Below are 18,971 nucleotides of genomic sequence, written 5' to 3'. Positions count from 1 at the left end.
CTGCATGTAGGCCCTACGACTTGGTGTATACGGTTGAGCAATTGCGTCTGACAGAGTTCCTGTCAACTGTTAGGGTCTTTAAGACAAAGGTTATTCACGTACGTTTGGAGGAAATAATAACATTGTTAACATCGTACTAAAAGTTTTTCGTGTATCATACAGTATACTTGATATCCAATTAAAACTTGTATAGGGCTCCGACTACATGCGTAATATGCTTACGTCATTCAGCCATCATCCATGTTTTCAAGTGTAACGATAACGTTTGTCTCTCCATATTTGTGGTTGAACCAGAGAGTACAACTCCCTGGTTTAACTGACGTATACGCACATACATACATACATCATATACGCGCTCCTACCGCACACCATAATTTTGATGTGAACAATCATACTAATTGGCGTTCCATAGTCTACCCACTTCCGCGAGCAAGGTGACATACCAATGTGATGATCGTCGCGTTGTTACAAGAACCTATGCCAAGAAGTGATCAACTGTCTACATCTTAGCAGTGCTTAAAAACTTGATGAAATGGGACAGTGTTACTCAGGAAGAGGTATAGTATATTCTTGTTTACTACTTTCTAATTGTTGATATGTTAAGCCTAGATATTACTTATAACTGTTTACGTACACCAGGCATGTTAGTTAGAAGTTACCACGTTTATGTCGAGGCTCATATTGGATTTTAAATTGCATCTGCCCGTGCATCTGTCAACGCACCCCAACATCTGCTTCATGGCCTACAGAAGGCCTATACTAAATACATAATAATTTCAACATGTTTCCTTCTTTATAATTTTATTTTATTATTATTATTTTTAACTCTACTTTATTCTTTCTGGGGGATCCTTACGGGGCGCCGTTTTAGAAGCGCCAGTCCGTACAGAGGGTCTGTATAAAAATCAGTTTCGTATCATTTTACTCTAACGTTACACCAAATGACCTTCAAAAATTAAGATGTAAAATTGGTTTAATTTGTAAATTAAATAAAATTATTTATTGTATAGGTCTACTTTGATATCGTACAGATGTAGCATACCTAACTTATTATTCACATTTAGGGACAAGCAAAACAAACTTACAACTAATCAAGAAAGTTGTTATACGTACAGGCAATTAGAATTGAACTTAGCGACGCTTTTGGCGCGCTGGTTTCTGTCTGGGTTTAAAGTTTCACGGTTATATTCTTCCTTAATTGGAAATAACTCCATCCCTACGGCAAAATACACACTGTTACAAAATCAGCCATATTTATACGCGATGGGTTCGAAAACAAATTAAATTGTATGTGAAAAAAACAGTAGAAGCCAATATTAAGGAGACACTGGGACAAACAAAGTATCATTTATTCATTATAGGCCTAGACCTACCTCCATGGTTTTACGTGAAAATGAGTATCCCTTTAAAAGGGTGCCCTTCAATAGGAGTATTCCAAAAACATTGGGTTTTATAGGTTACAAACAAGATGTATGCGCACTAATTAATTCAAGTAGGCCAAACTGTACGTAGGAATGTAAATTTGCAATGTTGATTGAGTAGAGATATGGAACGCATTTCGTGCATTACAATCTACTAGTAGGAAAGTTAATGAGATTATTCAATTCGAGTAAATTGGTATTATAGACCTTGCATTTACATAAAGTGTATTATATGTCTTACATTTACCTAATGACACCTTCATTTCTTTTTAGGTCAAAGAGACCAGTTCCGGCGGCAGGCGTTAGAAGCACACAACAACTACCGCGCACGGCACGGTTCTGGCCCGCTTCAAATTTCTTCTAAGCTTAACAGCTATGCACAAAAGTGGGCTGAACGATGCGCAAAGGCGGGAAAACAAAAACATAGGTCGTCCAACAAATATGGAGAAAACATCTATTGGTTTTTTAACTCAGCAGGTCTCGATAATCTGAATGGTAAGATTTGATATATGTATGACGTAATAATATATTGTGGTATAGGCCTACTAATACTATTCAACTTTCGAAACTAGATTGCAGACTAACATTTGGTAATGTCTTTTTAGGTGAACAAGCGGTTGCAAGTTTCTACAATGAAATAAGCAAGTACGATTTCAACAGAGGCGATTTTACCCAAGGCACAGGTAAGTTCGAAACTACGCATACGCTCGCGAGTACGCGGCTGCGTCACTACTGTACTGCAATAATAGTATACGTTTTGGTTATTGGTCCATTATTATTTGTGACAATTAACAATGTGCAAATATGTATTTTTATAGGTCACTTCACACAAGTGGTCTGGAAAGATAGTGTGCGACTTGGCGTTGGAATGGCAATCAATCCCAAAAAACCTAACGAGGTTTACGCCGTGTTCAACTATGACCCGCCGGGAAATGTCATAGGTCGATTTAAGGAAAACGTTTTCCGGGCAAAAAGTTAGATATGCGGTATTAATCGATACCACGTTTTAACAAATGTTTTTTTAGAAAAACTAAAAAAATTTTGAAATAATAATAAAGATGACATTATTGCTGTTATAAAACGCAAATCGACTGTTTTAATTGAATTTTAGTTGTACGCTATTTTATTATTACAATATTGGAGCAAAATGTTTATTAATGTAAATTCCAAAAAAAACAACAAAGAAGAAGTAGGTAACAGAACGAGTTTAGTAGTGGTTCCAAAGATATTGCGAAAATAGTTCGTTTTCCTTTCATTCCTACTTTTGTACTTTGTGTTTTATTTTGAATATTTATTATTACTGAGCTAGCTATGCAGATTTACAGTTACAAAAATATAGTAAAGCAAAATAGTGTTTTATTATTTGTAAAAGCTATGCAGATTAAATTGTGGTTATAAAACATTGTCAGGAGGTTGACAATTTTTCATTTGCATAAAGCCGTGTAGAATGATTAAATCGGTATTAAAATTAAAGCTAGCAAGAACATACTAAATAGAAATAGGCCTAAGTTGACAATTTTTCATTTATTAATCTGAAAAAAGCTTCGGTATAAACAAGTAGTATTAGTTATAAACAAAAGTTTAAATTACTAAATTCATTATTACAAATTTTCATTTATTCGTACTTCCATTTTTTAGTTTAGAAAACATTTATTAGTAATAGAATTAGAAGCAATCACAATATTGAAGAACTGATATATCTATCTGATAGTCTATCTTTAGACTTTTAACAAAATAGTATTCTGTGTAAACCCCATTAATTTAACTTCTATACTTAAGCTATGGTCTTTCTAATTATTTGATTCCAACGAAATATAAAAACACAAAGCAACTTTTATCTTATTTTCTTACATTCGAGTCTTTCCACAATGGTTCGTTAGCTTAGGCCTTTAAAATGTTTCATTTTTACAAAATGTTTTAAAGATGAATTGAGTCAAATGTATTAATGAATATAATAGAAATTAAACAAGTAGAGTTAGACTAACTGTATACCAGTGTTTTGTACAAATTATTTCATATCAATTTTTTTCCTATAAAAAAGGAATCTTTAACTTTTGCTTAAATTATACAAGGGAATGTAATGTGGGTGTCTACCTAGCTATTGCATTAATGTCCTTCTACATGGAAAATAATCAAACAATTCTATCTGCGTAGTATCATAGGAAAATGCCGTAATACAGCATATCATGTGTATCACATGTGGTGCCTGTATCATATGAGGTTAAGTTATGGTCTATGGTACTAGGAATGCATGTGAAGCACATGTGATGCTGTATTCAAAATATTCCTATGATACTGTACCAAGAATGGGGGTGAAACATTGTAATAGACTACTTCTTCTTGTTGTTTATTTAGCCGTTCTCGATTGAGAACATCAGGCCGTCATCATTGAGAGATACCGGCAACTTATGTGCATTACTGTAGGTCTATATCTGTTTATTTTTTTTATATTTTTTTTTAAACCTTTAGACAATGTTTATGTTAGGATGACGTAGGCGTAGTTAGAGTAAACTTTGTTTGTCATGAGGTATTCATGAAGTTGTCCATTCCAGTACATTGTAAAGTTGATTACAGTTGTTTTGTGAAATTTTTGAAGTGGTTGATGATGAAGCGATTTGTAAGCTCAAATATTGGCAGCGGAAGGAACGTGGGTCTTAGGTTCGTCCGTGTACTCCTCTGTCTTACCTATGTTCTCCATCGGTGCCCCTGCACTGGTCCCTCTATATTCTTTCTCTCGTTTTCGCTTTCTATACATGATGAATGCAATGACAACTGCGACGATGATAACAATTGGAATAACGAGTCCAAGGATTAGCGCTAGTTGCTGATCTGGTGTTAAACCGTCTGTAATAGGAACATATCGATTGATTTATTAGGGCCTATACTCCGAGATATATTCACTTACTTGTTGAATTGGCGTTTTAAGGTATTGCTATAATAGCACTATGTGATTGCCCAAATACGGTAGTGATACGCCCACATACAGTAGTGATACGCCCACATACAGTAGTGATACGCCTAAATACGGTAGTGATTTGACGTCCATGTCCCTATTGGTCACATCACATTTTTTGTTACATAAAGTTGGATAGTGTATATAGAGCTGACGTTTTAAATTGGCGTTTTAAGATCTGACTACACTATCAAAATAGTTTTTTTTAAAGTGTGATGTGCCCAATTATGGTACCGGTAGTGATATGACATCACCATGTCCATATATGGGCACATCACATTTTTTGTCACATCAAGTTTGATAATGTTGACAGAGCTTTAGACGTTATTATGGTGTGGTTTTTCTTAGCTTTTTCAAATTAAGCCCATGGTGGGACTATTTAAAGTTGTAGAAGGATCATTGGTAACATAGACCTAAGTCCGTGGTAACATTAAGAAATGTAAAAGATTAGATCTATAATTATTTACCGTAACATCCCGTTGTTTCGCCCGTCCAGACATCGCCACTACACGTCCTCACTGAACTGCCTCCCAGATTATATCCGTCATTACATGTGAATTCGGCCACAATCTCATCATCTGACCTGTCAACTGTTATATAACCATTCTCTGGTGGCTCTAGGCTTCCACAATCCCGTGCTAAAAATTCAGAGAATATGGAAAATTGTAATTAGGTTGGTATGAAAAGATGTGTGTTGATCCATGTGCTAGAGATCCGCTACGTGGAGTGTCACACCCTTCGCATGTGGAAGAAAGGTGATTTATTCGATTTATTAAGCTGACGCTTTCGATTCGCGTGAACAAATTCGTGTAGAGGAAAAATAGGGTTTTATCAAATGTGGATGGAAGCAGCACAATATCTTTTTTGATAAATAAATAAATGGATACATTGTGATTGTACCTTTTCAAGGGTGAATTATTAATTTAAAAATCTGCTTAGCACAGATCTTAATGCACCATGTACATGTATTGTGGGTGGTGAAAAAATAATTGAATTTAAAACAACTGAAAAAAAAACACCTTACCGTAGTAACAAATTGGTTCATCGGTAGTACCCGTCCATTCTCCATTGCTCTTGCAATTTCTTGTGGTACTTCCCGATAATATGTAGCCGTCATTGCAATAAAATGTTATAGTTGCCCCCACCAAGTGGTTGTTCTGTCCGCCCACGAATCCCTTTTTACCGTTTGAAGGAGTTCGAATATATGGACACGCTATGACTGAAATTACAGAATTACAAATATACAAACGTTGTAGTATAAAATAATATAATGTATGGCACCAACATTCCAAACATTCGAACCAAACTAAATGCTTGGTAAATCCCAATTGAACGAAAAGTAATTTGACCAATCACAGGCAATTAATTATGGGAACTGTCGCTTGTCATTGGTCAACTTGCTTGCGTTGTGTCTACATCCTAGTCTGGGTTCCAGACGGAGTTTTGTCTTAATATTAGTAAAAAGATAAATATTTTGGCACATATGGCGTTTCATACGTATACTACTTGATTTTGGATACTCCGTCTGGGGAAACACGCACAAGTCACGTGGTTTGACACCAAGAATTCTTGGTGCATACGATTATCCGGTTGACTAGTTTCAGCTGCATGCGATTGGCTACTCACTCGTACACCGTTTTAATATTCATATTTCAGAAGTTCAAAGACTCAACAACTAAGATGGTGCGCATGCGCTATGTTACGTTTAGACAACGTGTACTTGGTACATTGATGAAAGTTTCTGAAGGCTAGAAATGATTTTATATGCCTAGTAGTTTGGTAAACATTTGATGGGATTTTTCCCAAGAACATGAAAACTCGTCTTGATAAGATAGGCTGCTTCTCCGCAAATCAAACATTGAATGGATCATTATATTACGCGGAGATAATTTGATTTAATTCCCACCCAGACCCTGTCCTGTTCTGTGTAGTGTGTGGTGTAGCTTTGTTGTGTGCCGGTGGTATGTAGGCCTACTTTATTGGCGTTTTATTTGGCAGGTCATACGTGCGAGTTGAGTAGGACCTACGAAAGAGGCCTAGGCCAATGACTAAACAATTAATCAAAAAAACAACTTGGCAACACGATTTTATCAACAGTCTCGTCTCGTACATTCAGCACTGTACGTACTCGATCTTTTTCATTTTGAAACAAGATGATCATTGGTTGATTCGAAATCTATATTTACATACCGCCCGCCCCATATAGCCAAATACGGTATGATCACCTACGTCATTCTTATCGGACGTTTGCGGTCTACAAATCGATTTCTATACGCGTTTCACAAGTCTGTATTTTCAGACAAAAATCGCGGTCGCAATAAAAACAAATAAATAAAAAAGAAAATACAGACTTGGGGCAAGTCTATCTACATCCTTGCGTTGCGTCAAAGTGGGAACCATGCATACTATAGTTAAATGCGCGTTTAGCTACCGTAGCTAATGAAAAACATGTTGCGTACATGCTTGGAACGTCGTTGCGGAGTGGTCATACTATACCAATCGATCGTTTACGTACCGGCTAAAGACCCGTTTCTATTAAGAAAATATTGGTCGACAGCTTGTCGTGTTGCTTCTCCAACGTCAAGTAAACCGGTCGTCAGTACGTCATATTCGCATGATGAGATACCTTCACATGTCTTGAAAGAAAAGAAAAATGTAAGAACATCTTATGAAGAATGAATATCGCGCGATAAATGCAGCCGGAAAGGGTTCTCGGCCGTCTAGTTTCAGTGTACACAACTATATATCCTTTATTAACCTGATGTTTGAACATAATGAGAGAGAAACTGCTTTGACATCACGTGATGTAGCATATGTAGTAGAAAGTGTACACATCACCATGAGGAATGATGGACGTTGGAATAGATGGCGCTATGGACATAATGACGTCTGCAATGTGAACTGGCACGATTCATTAGCAATTCATTTTAACGTGCTTTTACCATTTTTGCATTGAAATTATAAAATAACTGCCTGTTTATTAAGCAAAGATCTTATTGGTGGAAGGTGTATATGATACTTACCTCTGGCATTAGGTTGAGAGTGTTGCTTGGAATGTTGGTGCCTGGCGGATCTTCAAAGAGCGGTTTGAATGATGCATTGTGGTAATCGCTGTGACTTTTACCAAGTTCATATTTAAATAATGAATCATCAGAGTCAATTTCCACTAAATAAGTATTACACACTTGTAAGTTGTAGTATAATAAAAACATTCTCAGAATAAAATGGATGGAGAAAACAGAAAATCATGGTGTCATTCTGCATTTCAGAACGTCAAGTTCTAGACGGCGATTCAACTTAATATTGGTAAAAAAGATGATATTTTGGCATACATGGCGTTTCATACGTACAATATTTGAGCTACAAACAATTGAACGTCGACCGGTGGCCTAACAACATAACGCCTGCTTTTCATTAGCGAATATAATTCGCGCGAATCGAACATTCCTGAGTTATGATTGGTTGTGCATTTTCGCACGTCACAAACATTCCTGAGTTATGATTGGTTGTGCATTTTCGCACGTCACAAAAAGCAGATGAAAATATTAATACGCATGCCCATTAGTGAACACAATATATTCGTCTAATGGAAACCGACTTTTAGGACAATAACATACACTTGGAGCAAGTGTAATTGTGTGTGAACCATAAGTTACTTACTGTTAGCGTTGGCGTAAGCGAATAGATTCTGTTCGTCAGTAAGTAATTCATCCTCACCAAACGGATCGTTACTTGTTACATTGTTTGCGTCACCAAAAAATCCTGAAATTTTTCCCTAAACGCAGGACAAAATCGAGATAAGTAAGCAGTCTGTTTTCTTTGATCTTTTTAAAAAAAAATAGGCCTTAGTGTACATTTATGTATACATGTTAATATATCGGATTGAGTTATTGAATACCAGATAATGTTAATGTTACAATAAAATGTTATATTCAAGATGATGCTGCGCTGACAGTTCTTAAACGCAACGACGTATTGGCGCAAAATTCTGTATTGCGTAATCACAGTGAGAACCGACGACGCAACAGTGCTGCAAACATCGCAGGTTTGATTTCAGGGGAAAACACTATTATTGGAAGGGCATTTTCTTACGTTGCATAGGTTGCGTAACGTTGCGTAGTTACATAGCGGAAACCAAGCTTTAATGCGCTTACTTACCGTAAGTGTCGGTGGTATAGTAATTGACAAAGACATGAGTTGCGGAATTGCGTTAACTTGGACAGCAATACCAGAGTCAAATATAAACGACACTTTTGTTATGTTTCCACCAGTGAAGTCAGCATCAAACACTGCTGTAACACCTTCAAATTAAATAATTTGCTTTAGAGTTGGACGACTACAGTATGAAATTATACGTTTAGTTTGTCTATTAAAAAACAATATGATCTGCTATTTATTCATTCTTTATTTTTCCTTTAATCAATTATTTTACTTTGAAAATGAAATCCGATTTTCACACATATTTTTCCCACTTCCCATGTTTAGGAGACAATATGCATCTTCAACATTTACAAAGAAGTATAACAAACCAACCTTTAAAATTAATCAATTTCTGATTCTTGACGTCTACTTTATCTGATCCATGTGAAATTATTAACATACTGATTGGATCTAATTCAACCTGAACGGTGTCTGTAGATAGATCTTTCATTGCGATAGCTGTAAGGCCTGTTGCAAGCTGAATTTTACCTTTAAAAAAATATAATTCAACGATAATATAAATCATCATGATCCATCGTCATCATCAATATCATCATCAATATCAATATCATCGTCATCAACATCATTATCATCATCATTCATCATCATAGATATCAGTCATCATCATCATCATTATCATTATCATCGTCATCATCATCAATATCAGTCATCATCATCAACATCATCCATCATCATCATCATCAATATCAGTCATCGTCATCATTGATCATCATTATCTTCATCATCATTATCATTCATCATCATCGTCGTCCTTATCATTATTCATCATCATTCATCAACATTTATCGTCATTCATCAATATCAGTCATCATCATCATCATTCGAAAACAATAAATATTATATACCATTGTAGTTACTGATCTGTTCCATTCGTCCCTGGATCTGTAAAGCATCGCTGTCGATGGATTGTAACAGTAGAAACTCTCCTTTAAGATTTGCCGTGTAACCCAAACCATCGAATGTGTACACGTGTGGATCACCGTATATTGTTGCTGAAAAATTAAATAGATAAAGTTTGATAAAGGAAGTTTTTTACCGACGTTTCTTCAATTCGATAAAGGTTAATGTTATGTTACAATAAATACCATGTGTTGGTGGCACGTAATTTCGACAATCTGCTGTTGGTCGGCGTTCCATATAGTTCCAACAGTCGTCTGAATTATCGGTCCATATACAGCAATAGTAAAATGAAATGACGTCATCGACCCAATGTGACATAGTAGGAACCTACGTAGTGGGAGATAGAGTAGGCATAAGTTAGAATAATGATGTGTAATTTAGCATAGTTGCCTGAACTGACAAACCACAGCGCGGGCCTAAACTAACGAGCGCGATCCATGCATTCTCGTTGATCCCTAGTTTAATTCCATCGCTTTTTAGGTGAGACATTAAGTCGGTGATCTCTTCTCTATCTCCGTGGAAGGACACACAAGGGTTATTTATGCAATTTCTTGATAATGTTAATTTAACATACGTACCTTTCCTTTTGTACCATAGGGAGTGACACCCCAGGGGTGTGATCGATCTGCTGTACTGCCATTAAATGAATCTCCAGCATACACGAGGTCACCTTCCTCTGTGTAACAACACTGTACTCCCGAATTATCAGTCCTGTTACAGAATAATACTTATATGTATAAGTGTGGGTTCCAAATAGGGACGCAACGCAAGGACGTATAGGTAACGTAAGGCTTGGTTCCCACTAGGACGCAACATAAGGACGTACGCGCAATGACGTAGGACTTGGTTCCGACTAGGACGCAACATAAGGACGTACGCGCAACGTGAGTAATTTAACCAATCACAAGAAACACTCATTCGCTTGTGATTGGTCAATTTGCCTGATTCGATCAAGTTATACTATATAATATTCTGACTTACGTTGGAAATATACTTCGAACACAATGTTGAGCCCCTTTGTGGTACGTACAGACGCTTCCTTGGAATAAGCTACACCCGGTGTCCGGTTGAAACCTAGAACCGTCCGCCAACGCTTGGCCTAAGGTACATGGACAGCTTGGTAGGTTGGCAATGTAATCTGGAGTCGTCTGGTCAGCTTCGTACCAATTTACGCAGGCGTTCTGTGACCAGTTAAATGACCTATCCTGGTATGAATCCTCAAGAAGATAGCCGAGTGCGTGTATCTTGCTGTACAGTATAGGATCTGACCTGGAAAAAAACCAAGATTATATTTAAATTACTGTATCATCCCTCAATTTTGCACTAAAGCTGTAGCATCTAGTGTGATGTGCCCAAATATGGTAGTGATATGACATTACATTAAGTTTGATAGTGTAGACAGAGCATAACATATTTTTATACCTCCCTGGTGGAAATAATGAAAAATTATGCAGCGTCGTCTTCTGTTCAGCGAAGTGTGAATGTGACGTGACGCATGGTAAAAGTCCCTAGTTTAGCGCTCCCAAGGGGCATTTCAAAGCTGGGTAGTTGCATTGGACTGCTCATGCTCTTATAACGCCTGTTGGACTGCCTACGGATAACTGGGACCGTCGTAACTAAGTAAAGTACCTTTCATTAATTCAAATAATTACAACACTGAACCATTCTAATCGTATCTTTAAACAAATTGTAAAATATTTAACACCTACGACGATCCATGGACTCGTATGATGCCAAACGCGTTGTCCGTCGTGACGTTAGCCATTGCTGACGGGACGAATGAAAATGATCCATCGTTTCTGGTCATCGGGGTTATTGTATATACCGTCTCCCACTCAGGATTCTCTCCGTCCTCTCTGTAAACAAACAAAATGGTTGTATGATTTAAGATTCAATAAAGATATCGGAAAATCGTAATAGTCTAAATCTCATTCGATTAGTAAATATCTTTGAACACTAGCGCAAAATCCTGTAGCACCAGTTTGAAAAAAGACCCAGTTTGCAACGCGTTTCCTGCGTCACCGTTTAGTAAAACAAATGATACCACCGTAATGGGGACGCAAATGAGTATGTTTCATTTTAAAATATAGTATTTAGTAAACTACCCTTTAATTGCTTGGCATTAACAAATATGTATTTATATATCTGCCTATATGTTATTAACTACTGTATTTAGTTAGTTTAAAAATGTTTTAATAAGAAATACCTGTAAGCGATTACATCAGCTGCGACGACAGCGTCAGTAGCACCAAAGTAGTCAGTAACCCACTCAATTGTCAGTTCCTTTCCTGAGTTTCTCCATTTTTTGTCGTTTGAGTCAACCAGAGTGACGTCATAATCATTAATGGCAGCAAACCGTTCGTATTCAACTGATTATAAAAACAAAATTTAAAGTATGCGACTCGTTTGCGTAAAATACAAAATGGCGTATTGATGAGAAACTAGATATTGGTTCTTATTATGACGCAACGGAAGTAATTTGACCAATCACAGCTGATAATGCGAACTGTAGCTTACGATTGATCAAATTACACGTACGTCATACACCACGTGAATGCAGCTACCTACCAATAACAACCTTTGCCTCAAAAGCAATCGTTAAAGCTGGTATCTTGACCAGTACCTCTCCAGTCACAAAGAAGGGGTTCGGTACACAGTAGGCTTCTGATGGATTGACATACACAACTCTGGCAACTTGTAGTATGACGTCATCACGTTCAAAGGTACAGTTAATGTCGGTAGGGGTCCAACACTGACCCACAATGTACAACTTGTTACCACCCATCATACTGATGTATGGCGGGTACACACTAGAGGCTGCAAATAGCACAGATATGATATATATTACGTGGAATTCAATACAATGGGTAGCACCAACGGAAGTACGAGGCGCAATAATAAATATACAGACAACTTAGATTAATAAACAAATTATACCCAATAATCAGAGACCTTGTTCAGTAGTGTTTACAACCAAGTTTGATGTTTTATTCCTTCAAATTACGGCACCCCCATACTTACGATTTTGTTTGCAACTCCCTTCCTTAACGTCCACAGTCGACACATCGTAAACGAATCTGCCAGTTTCATCACAGTTTGTCCCCACATCAAGTGTAATCTGTATGTCTTTGCGGGAATAATCATACGCCGTGAACTGTCTATAACCATCACCGGCATTTAATCCAATCTAAAGGACGTCAATAAGAATAATTGAGCAATAATATATTGATATTTTATTATTATAAATTCTGAGTAATTTTATGAAATATAATTTATAATAGATAACAGGTTGATATCCTGTCCTCCTACCAGTGCTGGTGTCCCTCCTATCCCGGTGTCCGCCTTGCCTCCCATATCTGTAGAGGTTGTCCACGTAATGTCGTCATAAATGAAGAGAATGTACGACCTATAACCATCGGTTGCTAGAACTGTTTGAAATGTGTTTTTCTGTGAAACAAAAATGCAATTTTAGGATACCTTATTATGAAGTAGTCTGTTAAGTTAATTCATTTAAACATGATTAAATTATTGAAGTCAGTCCATCAAGTAATCGGTTAAAAATATAATTTTAGAATACCTTATTATTATGAAGTAGTCTGTTAAGTTAATTCATAAACATGATTAAATTATTGAAGTCAGTCCATCAAGTAATCGGTTAAAAATATAATTTTAGAATACCTTATTATTATGAAGTAGTCTGTTAAGTTAATTCATTTAAACATGATTAAATTATTGAAGTCAGTCCATCAGGTAATCGGTTAAAAATATAATTTTAGAATACCTTATTATTATGAAGTAGTCTGTTAAGTTAATTCATTTAAACATGATTCAGTTATTGAATGCCTGTTTGTCAGTGGTCCATCAGGTAATCGGTTAAAGTGTAATAGTGAAAACCACTTACAGGAATATCAGTGTTTTCTGTATTATATCCTTTAAACGTCACACCTGCCCACGTGGCGACGAAGGACCAAGTGGCGGTGAAGTCACGTGCCATCACATAGTATTTTCTAATATCTGCCGTGATCTGATTTAACGTGGCTTCTGATTGGTCCTGGCGATAGTATACGGATCCGATTGATCTGGTGTCTATGTCGGCCCAAAACGGCGCGATGATGATGCGCTCGTCGGGCTCACTACCACTGTCAGGACCGTCCTAAAAAGAAGGTAATTTCATCAATTTCAACAATGTTTATAAAATAAAGAACTTTTACTCCTCTACACTTTAGCAAACTTTAGCTTCAATGTTTAATATATGACCAATTGACATACTTCAGCAAATAACTACATACAAATAGTTTGCAGACGGTAGGCCTACACCTTTTTGACAGAACAATTTTTGTGAACTCTAATCAAAGAGCTATCAGAGCTATTCTGGAGATGACAGCGTAACAGATGGTAACAGATATTGTATAGATTTGCAAAAAAAAATCAGATTGTGTACATTTTACTGTAGTGAGACTAGGACATGGCCAGACAACACATGAAACCTATCGTAATATTTTGATATTTGAAATAATTTATTTAATATAAATTATTTTGTATAGACAATACCGCACTTATAATAAAACAAATAGATCTTACCAGAGCTGGACCTTGTGGAAAAAAATTCGGCATGTCTGAATAAGCACCAACCTCGTGTTCAAAAGAAATCAACCCATTTTCATTTACCTAAAAACATAAATATAAACATTTTCTAGACTTTGTTTAATGATTGATGATTGATGACAGTACTCCACTTCTAGTCTAGTTCTAGACTGTGTTTTGACTTAATGGCACATATGGCGTTTCATACGTATACTAACTTTTTCAGAAAAAATCTAAACACCGACTTCGATAGACTCTAACATAACAAAAGACAATAAAATCACTCAGAAACTGAGTGAAGTACTTTGCAAAATATTGCTACAGAGGGCGCATGCTGATATGTTGAAAATATAAAAAAATATTTTTTTTATTTGTGAAGTTATTAGGCCTACAGAACAGATTTTCTTGATCTTCAATAGGCATGTTCTGTAAGTATACCTTTACACCGAAATATTCAGAATAATACGTGAAACTTGTAGGCGCTATCGTGTGCTAACAAACACACAAAGCAAAAAGTACTATATATTATATAATAGTATATATACTATATACTTGGCAACAGTCTATTTTGTCTAGTAATAAAAGCACTCAGAAACTGAGTGAAGTAGCTAGTAGTCTACTTGATAAAATATTGCCACAGAGGGCAAACAAACAAACAAAGCAGGTGCTATACGTAGCATGCAACATTCTATTTTGCCAAGTAATAACTACAGACTTGGGGCAAGTGAACAAACTACACTACTGCAGCAAAATTGTACACGCCACCGGGGTGGGTGGTGCGCACAGTATATAAAACACAATGTGTTACCCATAATGCATTAAAACTGTGTTACCCATAATGCATTAAAACAAACAACGTACATAAAGGTGCCAATAAACATGTTCATAGAATGGAAATCCTTGATTTAATACGATCTCAGGTGAATACGCATCGTCTGTTTTTGGTAGAGCATCAGCATTTGTTCCACCATAATTATACAATTCTGGGGACAAAAATTCATTACGTCAATTACGGACAAAAATTATTTTAATTTCAAAAAATGTGAGCATCGACTAAAGCATATATTCTTTAGTGCACGATGTGAGCCAGCTACACTGGCGAATGTTCCCTGGTAGATGTCGGTAAAATGTTCCCCTGTGGGTATTGGGTGGGGTAAATTGTTACCTAGGTATATTTCCGTAAAATGTTCCCTTTGTAAATTTCGGTAAAATGTTCACTGGGTATAGATTCCGGTAAAATGCTCCCTGAGTAGATGCCTGTAAAATGTTCCCTTGGTAGATTTCGATAAAATGTTCCCTTGGTAGATTTTGGTAAAATGTTCCCTTGGTAGATTTCGGTAAAATGTTCCCTTGGTAGATTTTGGTAAAATGTTCCCTGGAGATGTCAGTACCGCTCAGAATATTACCGTGGATTAGACCCTATCATAGGGGATTTGTTATGGGCGTAAACATGTGTCCACACGTCGAGCTGTACGCTGTATTCTACCTGTACTTTGCAACATTACATACATTTTTCTTTGTTGTTCGTCTCTTCAACGTCTTCACTGTAGATCTACAGTACCAACGCCATGATCTATTTCGTTTGGCGCGCAGATAACAAATAACGTTTTAAAATGAACATTGTTGTAATGACCCCTCCCCGTCATTAGTTATAATACTAGCTTACCTCCATAAGATGACGACACACATGCAATAACAAGGACAATATGTCCTAATATTCTCCTAGTACTCATCTCACAAGAAAATGTGCAGAAGGAAACTAAAAGGGGAAAACAAATGAATCCTACAACCCCAACAAGTTTATAGGTCTACCGCTATAAATTTAATCGTGAGAGCCAAAAGAAAGCGTTGTATGATTAAATAGACTCCATCCAAAGGTCGATATATCTACAAACACAAACGAGCCAATAAACTTTATAGCGTCGTACACTGCAGATCAGACGAACCAGCCTTTGTTTTATTAATGAACAATTATACAAACATACCGGGCCTACACATTTCTTTGACCACATGCGCAATGCTTGCTTTCTTTAAGGCCCTAAACTGCACGATAACGATCAACAATAAATATGCATTTTTCCCACAGAAAACAAAAGAAATCAAAAGAAAAAGTGTTCATAGAACTTATAGAATAATCATCTATGTATGCTAATAAGTTTAATCAGCTGACGTCATGATTAGAATGGCAAGTAGCATTAATATCGTGAATTATTGTAGTTGATCATGACGTCATTTTGATTGGATTCCTGTTATTCTCTCAGGTATTTCTTTTTGTTCTGTTTGTTTGAGTTCGTGTTTTGTTTTATTATTATTATTATTAAAAATAAAAAATGCCAATGAGGTAGTTTTATGACTAATATTTGCAAAGTGACATCGTAAATAAATATTTTATTAATAACAAAGTTGAAACGTTGTAGAGGATTCTTTGTTATCTGATATAAGCTTTAGTTTAATGTGAAAATTCACCTGGAAATTAAATCAATATGGAATTTAAAAAAAATTGAATTACAATACGGTATTGACCAAATCGTCGTCGTGGTATAATAAGTATCATATTTAGTACTTTTTTAATTTTTGAGTTTTGAATTTTATGAAATCTGGAAATGTTATCACAAATTTTTTAATTCATAGTAAGTTTTTATAATAAATTTATGATAATGTTTTTTTGGTACAGTTTTTATTGTATTGTCGAGAGCCCCAATGATCAGCTTTGCGGGATGGGCTACCTCCATGAAACATGGTTTTTATTGTATTGTCGAGAGCCCCAATGATCAGCTTTGCTGGATGGGCTACCTCCATGAAACATGGTTTTTATTGTATTGTCGAGAGCCCCAATGATCAGCTTTGCAGGATGGGCTACCTCCATGAAACATGGTTCAATAAAAACAATATGAAACAAAATTCTAAGTCTACAGAACCAGCCCACCATGGTTGGGTGGAGCTTATAAATTAGAAAAATAGAGTTGTCAGGTATCCGGAAATTAGACATCGAAAGAATATAAGTCTCCAGGACCAGCCCCTGCCTATCCTAAATTAACTTGACTCTCTAAATATCTTTTTCAAAATAAAAGAAAAAACATTTTATATTTATTTTAAAAAAAACAAATCTGTAGAGATTCGAACCCCAGCTAGTAGAGCTGAGAGAATCCAAATGATAGTTACTAGAGCAGTACCCATTATGCCACAATTTACAAGAGTAATGAAAAGTGACAATAGTATAGTCTTAATATACGCTCTTTATATTACGTCATTCTAATCGTTACGTCATAAATTTGCATATTCATGACGTATTTTGAGGAAACGAATCTAGTTTTAACCTTGCAATAAACCAGAGGGCCGGATAGCTCAGTCGGTAGAGCGTCGTGGAACACGATTATCGTGGGTTCAAACCCCATGCCGGTCGGTGGGAAAGAGTCGGGGAAAGAGTTAAAGCTATGCGAGCTTCTGTGTTTGGGGTTCACACATTTAAACGTCCCCCCTTTCCACCACACATCATGAGGCAATAACATCAAAGCATCTGATGTGTGGTACTCCTGCTTCCCGCCTCTTTCCAATCTCTTAAATTTTATGTTTGGCGCCCTCAATTTTAAGAACACCTAAGTTATGTCAGAAAATTAGGAACAAATAAATAGAAATGTGTAAAGATGCCGATGCCTGGCCTGGCTAGTGTATTTTCTCTATTTATTTAAATACATATACATTATTGTAATGAATAATTTCACAATTTGTGTGTGAATTTTTAACTTTGAACAAACGAAAATGATTTCAAACCATGTACTACATTTTACTGTGTTTGTGTATGAAGAAATAAAACGAATTAAGTGAATAATTGATAATGCGAAATCAAAACAACTGATACAATGACTTAAATGATGAACAATAGTGAACAGTTGGCATGTCGTGTGTTATTATGCAAGGTATTGTTAGTCATTGCGGTCAACACGCCACACTTTTTTAGCTAAATCCCATGGAATGTTGATGTTGTTAATCTTTACATTAGAAGATTATTCAAATCATGTTAAAAAAAAACACACAATTTCTCAGGGCGGGAACCTAGCAGATCCCATTTCATTCACTAAATCATAATTTAGTTTGAAAGTAATCTCTAAAAGAAGTCCATCTGGAAAAGAAGCCAACCCAAGAGTACTAAACAAATGAAGGAGCCTATTTGGCCACAAATATTGAACAGTTGGTATGATTGATATGAAATTACGAGACCAATCTTTTAATACAATTTTTAACATGATGACGTCATCAAAATGAAGGCCGTAGATATCACTTTTGGAAGGGAATCATCTGAGCAACCACATATTGACGTGTTGAAGACATTTGGATACGTAGAAATGTCTCTTGTTTTTGATTTTAAGATAAATTGTTAAAAATCGTATAATCATACGTATGTTACGCTGCGAAACAAAATTCGTGGAAAGAAAGAAGATCCTGACGATAACAAGGGGTTATCCGCCAAGTGCGGATAACCAATTATAACCCCAAAATCATTGTCATACATCTTTTCAGGTAAATAATTGCTTGGTTAACGTGAATAACTATTATGTGACAATAAAATGACACATTCAAAACAAACTTGATATAATATATCTTTAAAACAAGCGAGCGGCGTTTTTTGTAAGAAATATTTCTTGTTTATCTATTGAATCAACCAAAAAGAAAACATTCTCTTCTATGCAAAATATTGTGTTTTTTTTGTATTACCATTAATTTTTGCATTACCGTGTTAAAAATATTTATACCAGGCCTATTTATTGATAGAGTAAGCAATACTTTTAAAAATAATAGTTGGGTGGTCGCCTTTGAATTTGTGAAATATTGATCGTGAAATTAGGCAAAAAATAACTTCTTTTCTGGAAACCATGGTTTTAAGACAATATCAA

The 18,971-nt window shown here is 36.0% G+C and overlaps 2 protein-coding genes across 2 annotated transcripts; one reads left to right on the top strand and one right to left on the bottom strand.

The window, feature by feature from the left end:
* Positions 1–417: 417 nt before the first annotated feature.
* On the top strand, positions 418–2,442 carry LOC140056807 (Golgi-associated plant pathogenesis-related protein 1-like). The gene is made up of 4 exons (XM_072102296.1): positions 418–557; positions 1,695–1,916; positions 2,027–2,104; positions 2,240–2,442. The coding sequence occupies exons 1-4, from the start codon at positions 533–535 to the stop codon at positions 2,398–2,400; spliced, it is 486 nt and encodes a 161-aa protein (XP_071958397.1). The 5' UTR covers positions 418–532; the 3' UTR covers positions 2,401–2,442.
* A 1,599-nt stretch (positions 2,443–4,041) lies between these two features.
* On the bottom strand, positions 4,042–11,493 carry LOC140057103 (sushi domain-containing protein 2-like). The gene is made up of 13 exons (XM_072102642.1): positions 11,205–11,493; positions 10,477–10,764; positions 10,074–10,206; positions 9,681–9,822; positions 9,441–9,587; positions 8,908–9,063; positions 8,533–8,675; positions 8,035–8,149; positions 7,398–7,540; positions 6,890–7,010; positions 5,399–5,593; positions 4,842–5,012; positions 4,042–4,265 (listed from the first exon to the last, which is right to left on the bottom strand). Exons 1-13 carry the CDS (start codon positions 11,300–11,302, stop codon positions 4,045–4,047), a joined length of 2,073 nt encoding a protein of 690 aa, XP_071958743.1. The 5' UTR covers positions 11,303–11,493; the 3' UTR covers positions 4,042–4,044.
* Between the last annotated feature and the right edge of the window lie 7,478 nt (positions 11,494–18,971).

The sequence above is a fragment of the Antedon mediterranea genome, chromosome 8 (genome assembly GCF_964355755.1).
Source record: "Antedon mediterranea chromosome 8, ecAntMedi1.1, whole genome shotgun sequence".
Lineage (NCBI taxonomy): Eukaryota > Metazoa > Echinodermata > Crinoidea > Comatulida > Antedonidae > Antedon > Antedon mediterranea.
The sequence above is the reverse complement of the archived record's forward strand: the minus strand, read 5'-3'. Positions and strand labels throughout refer to the sequence as shown.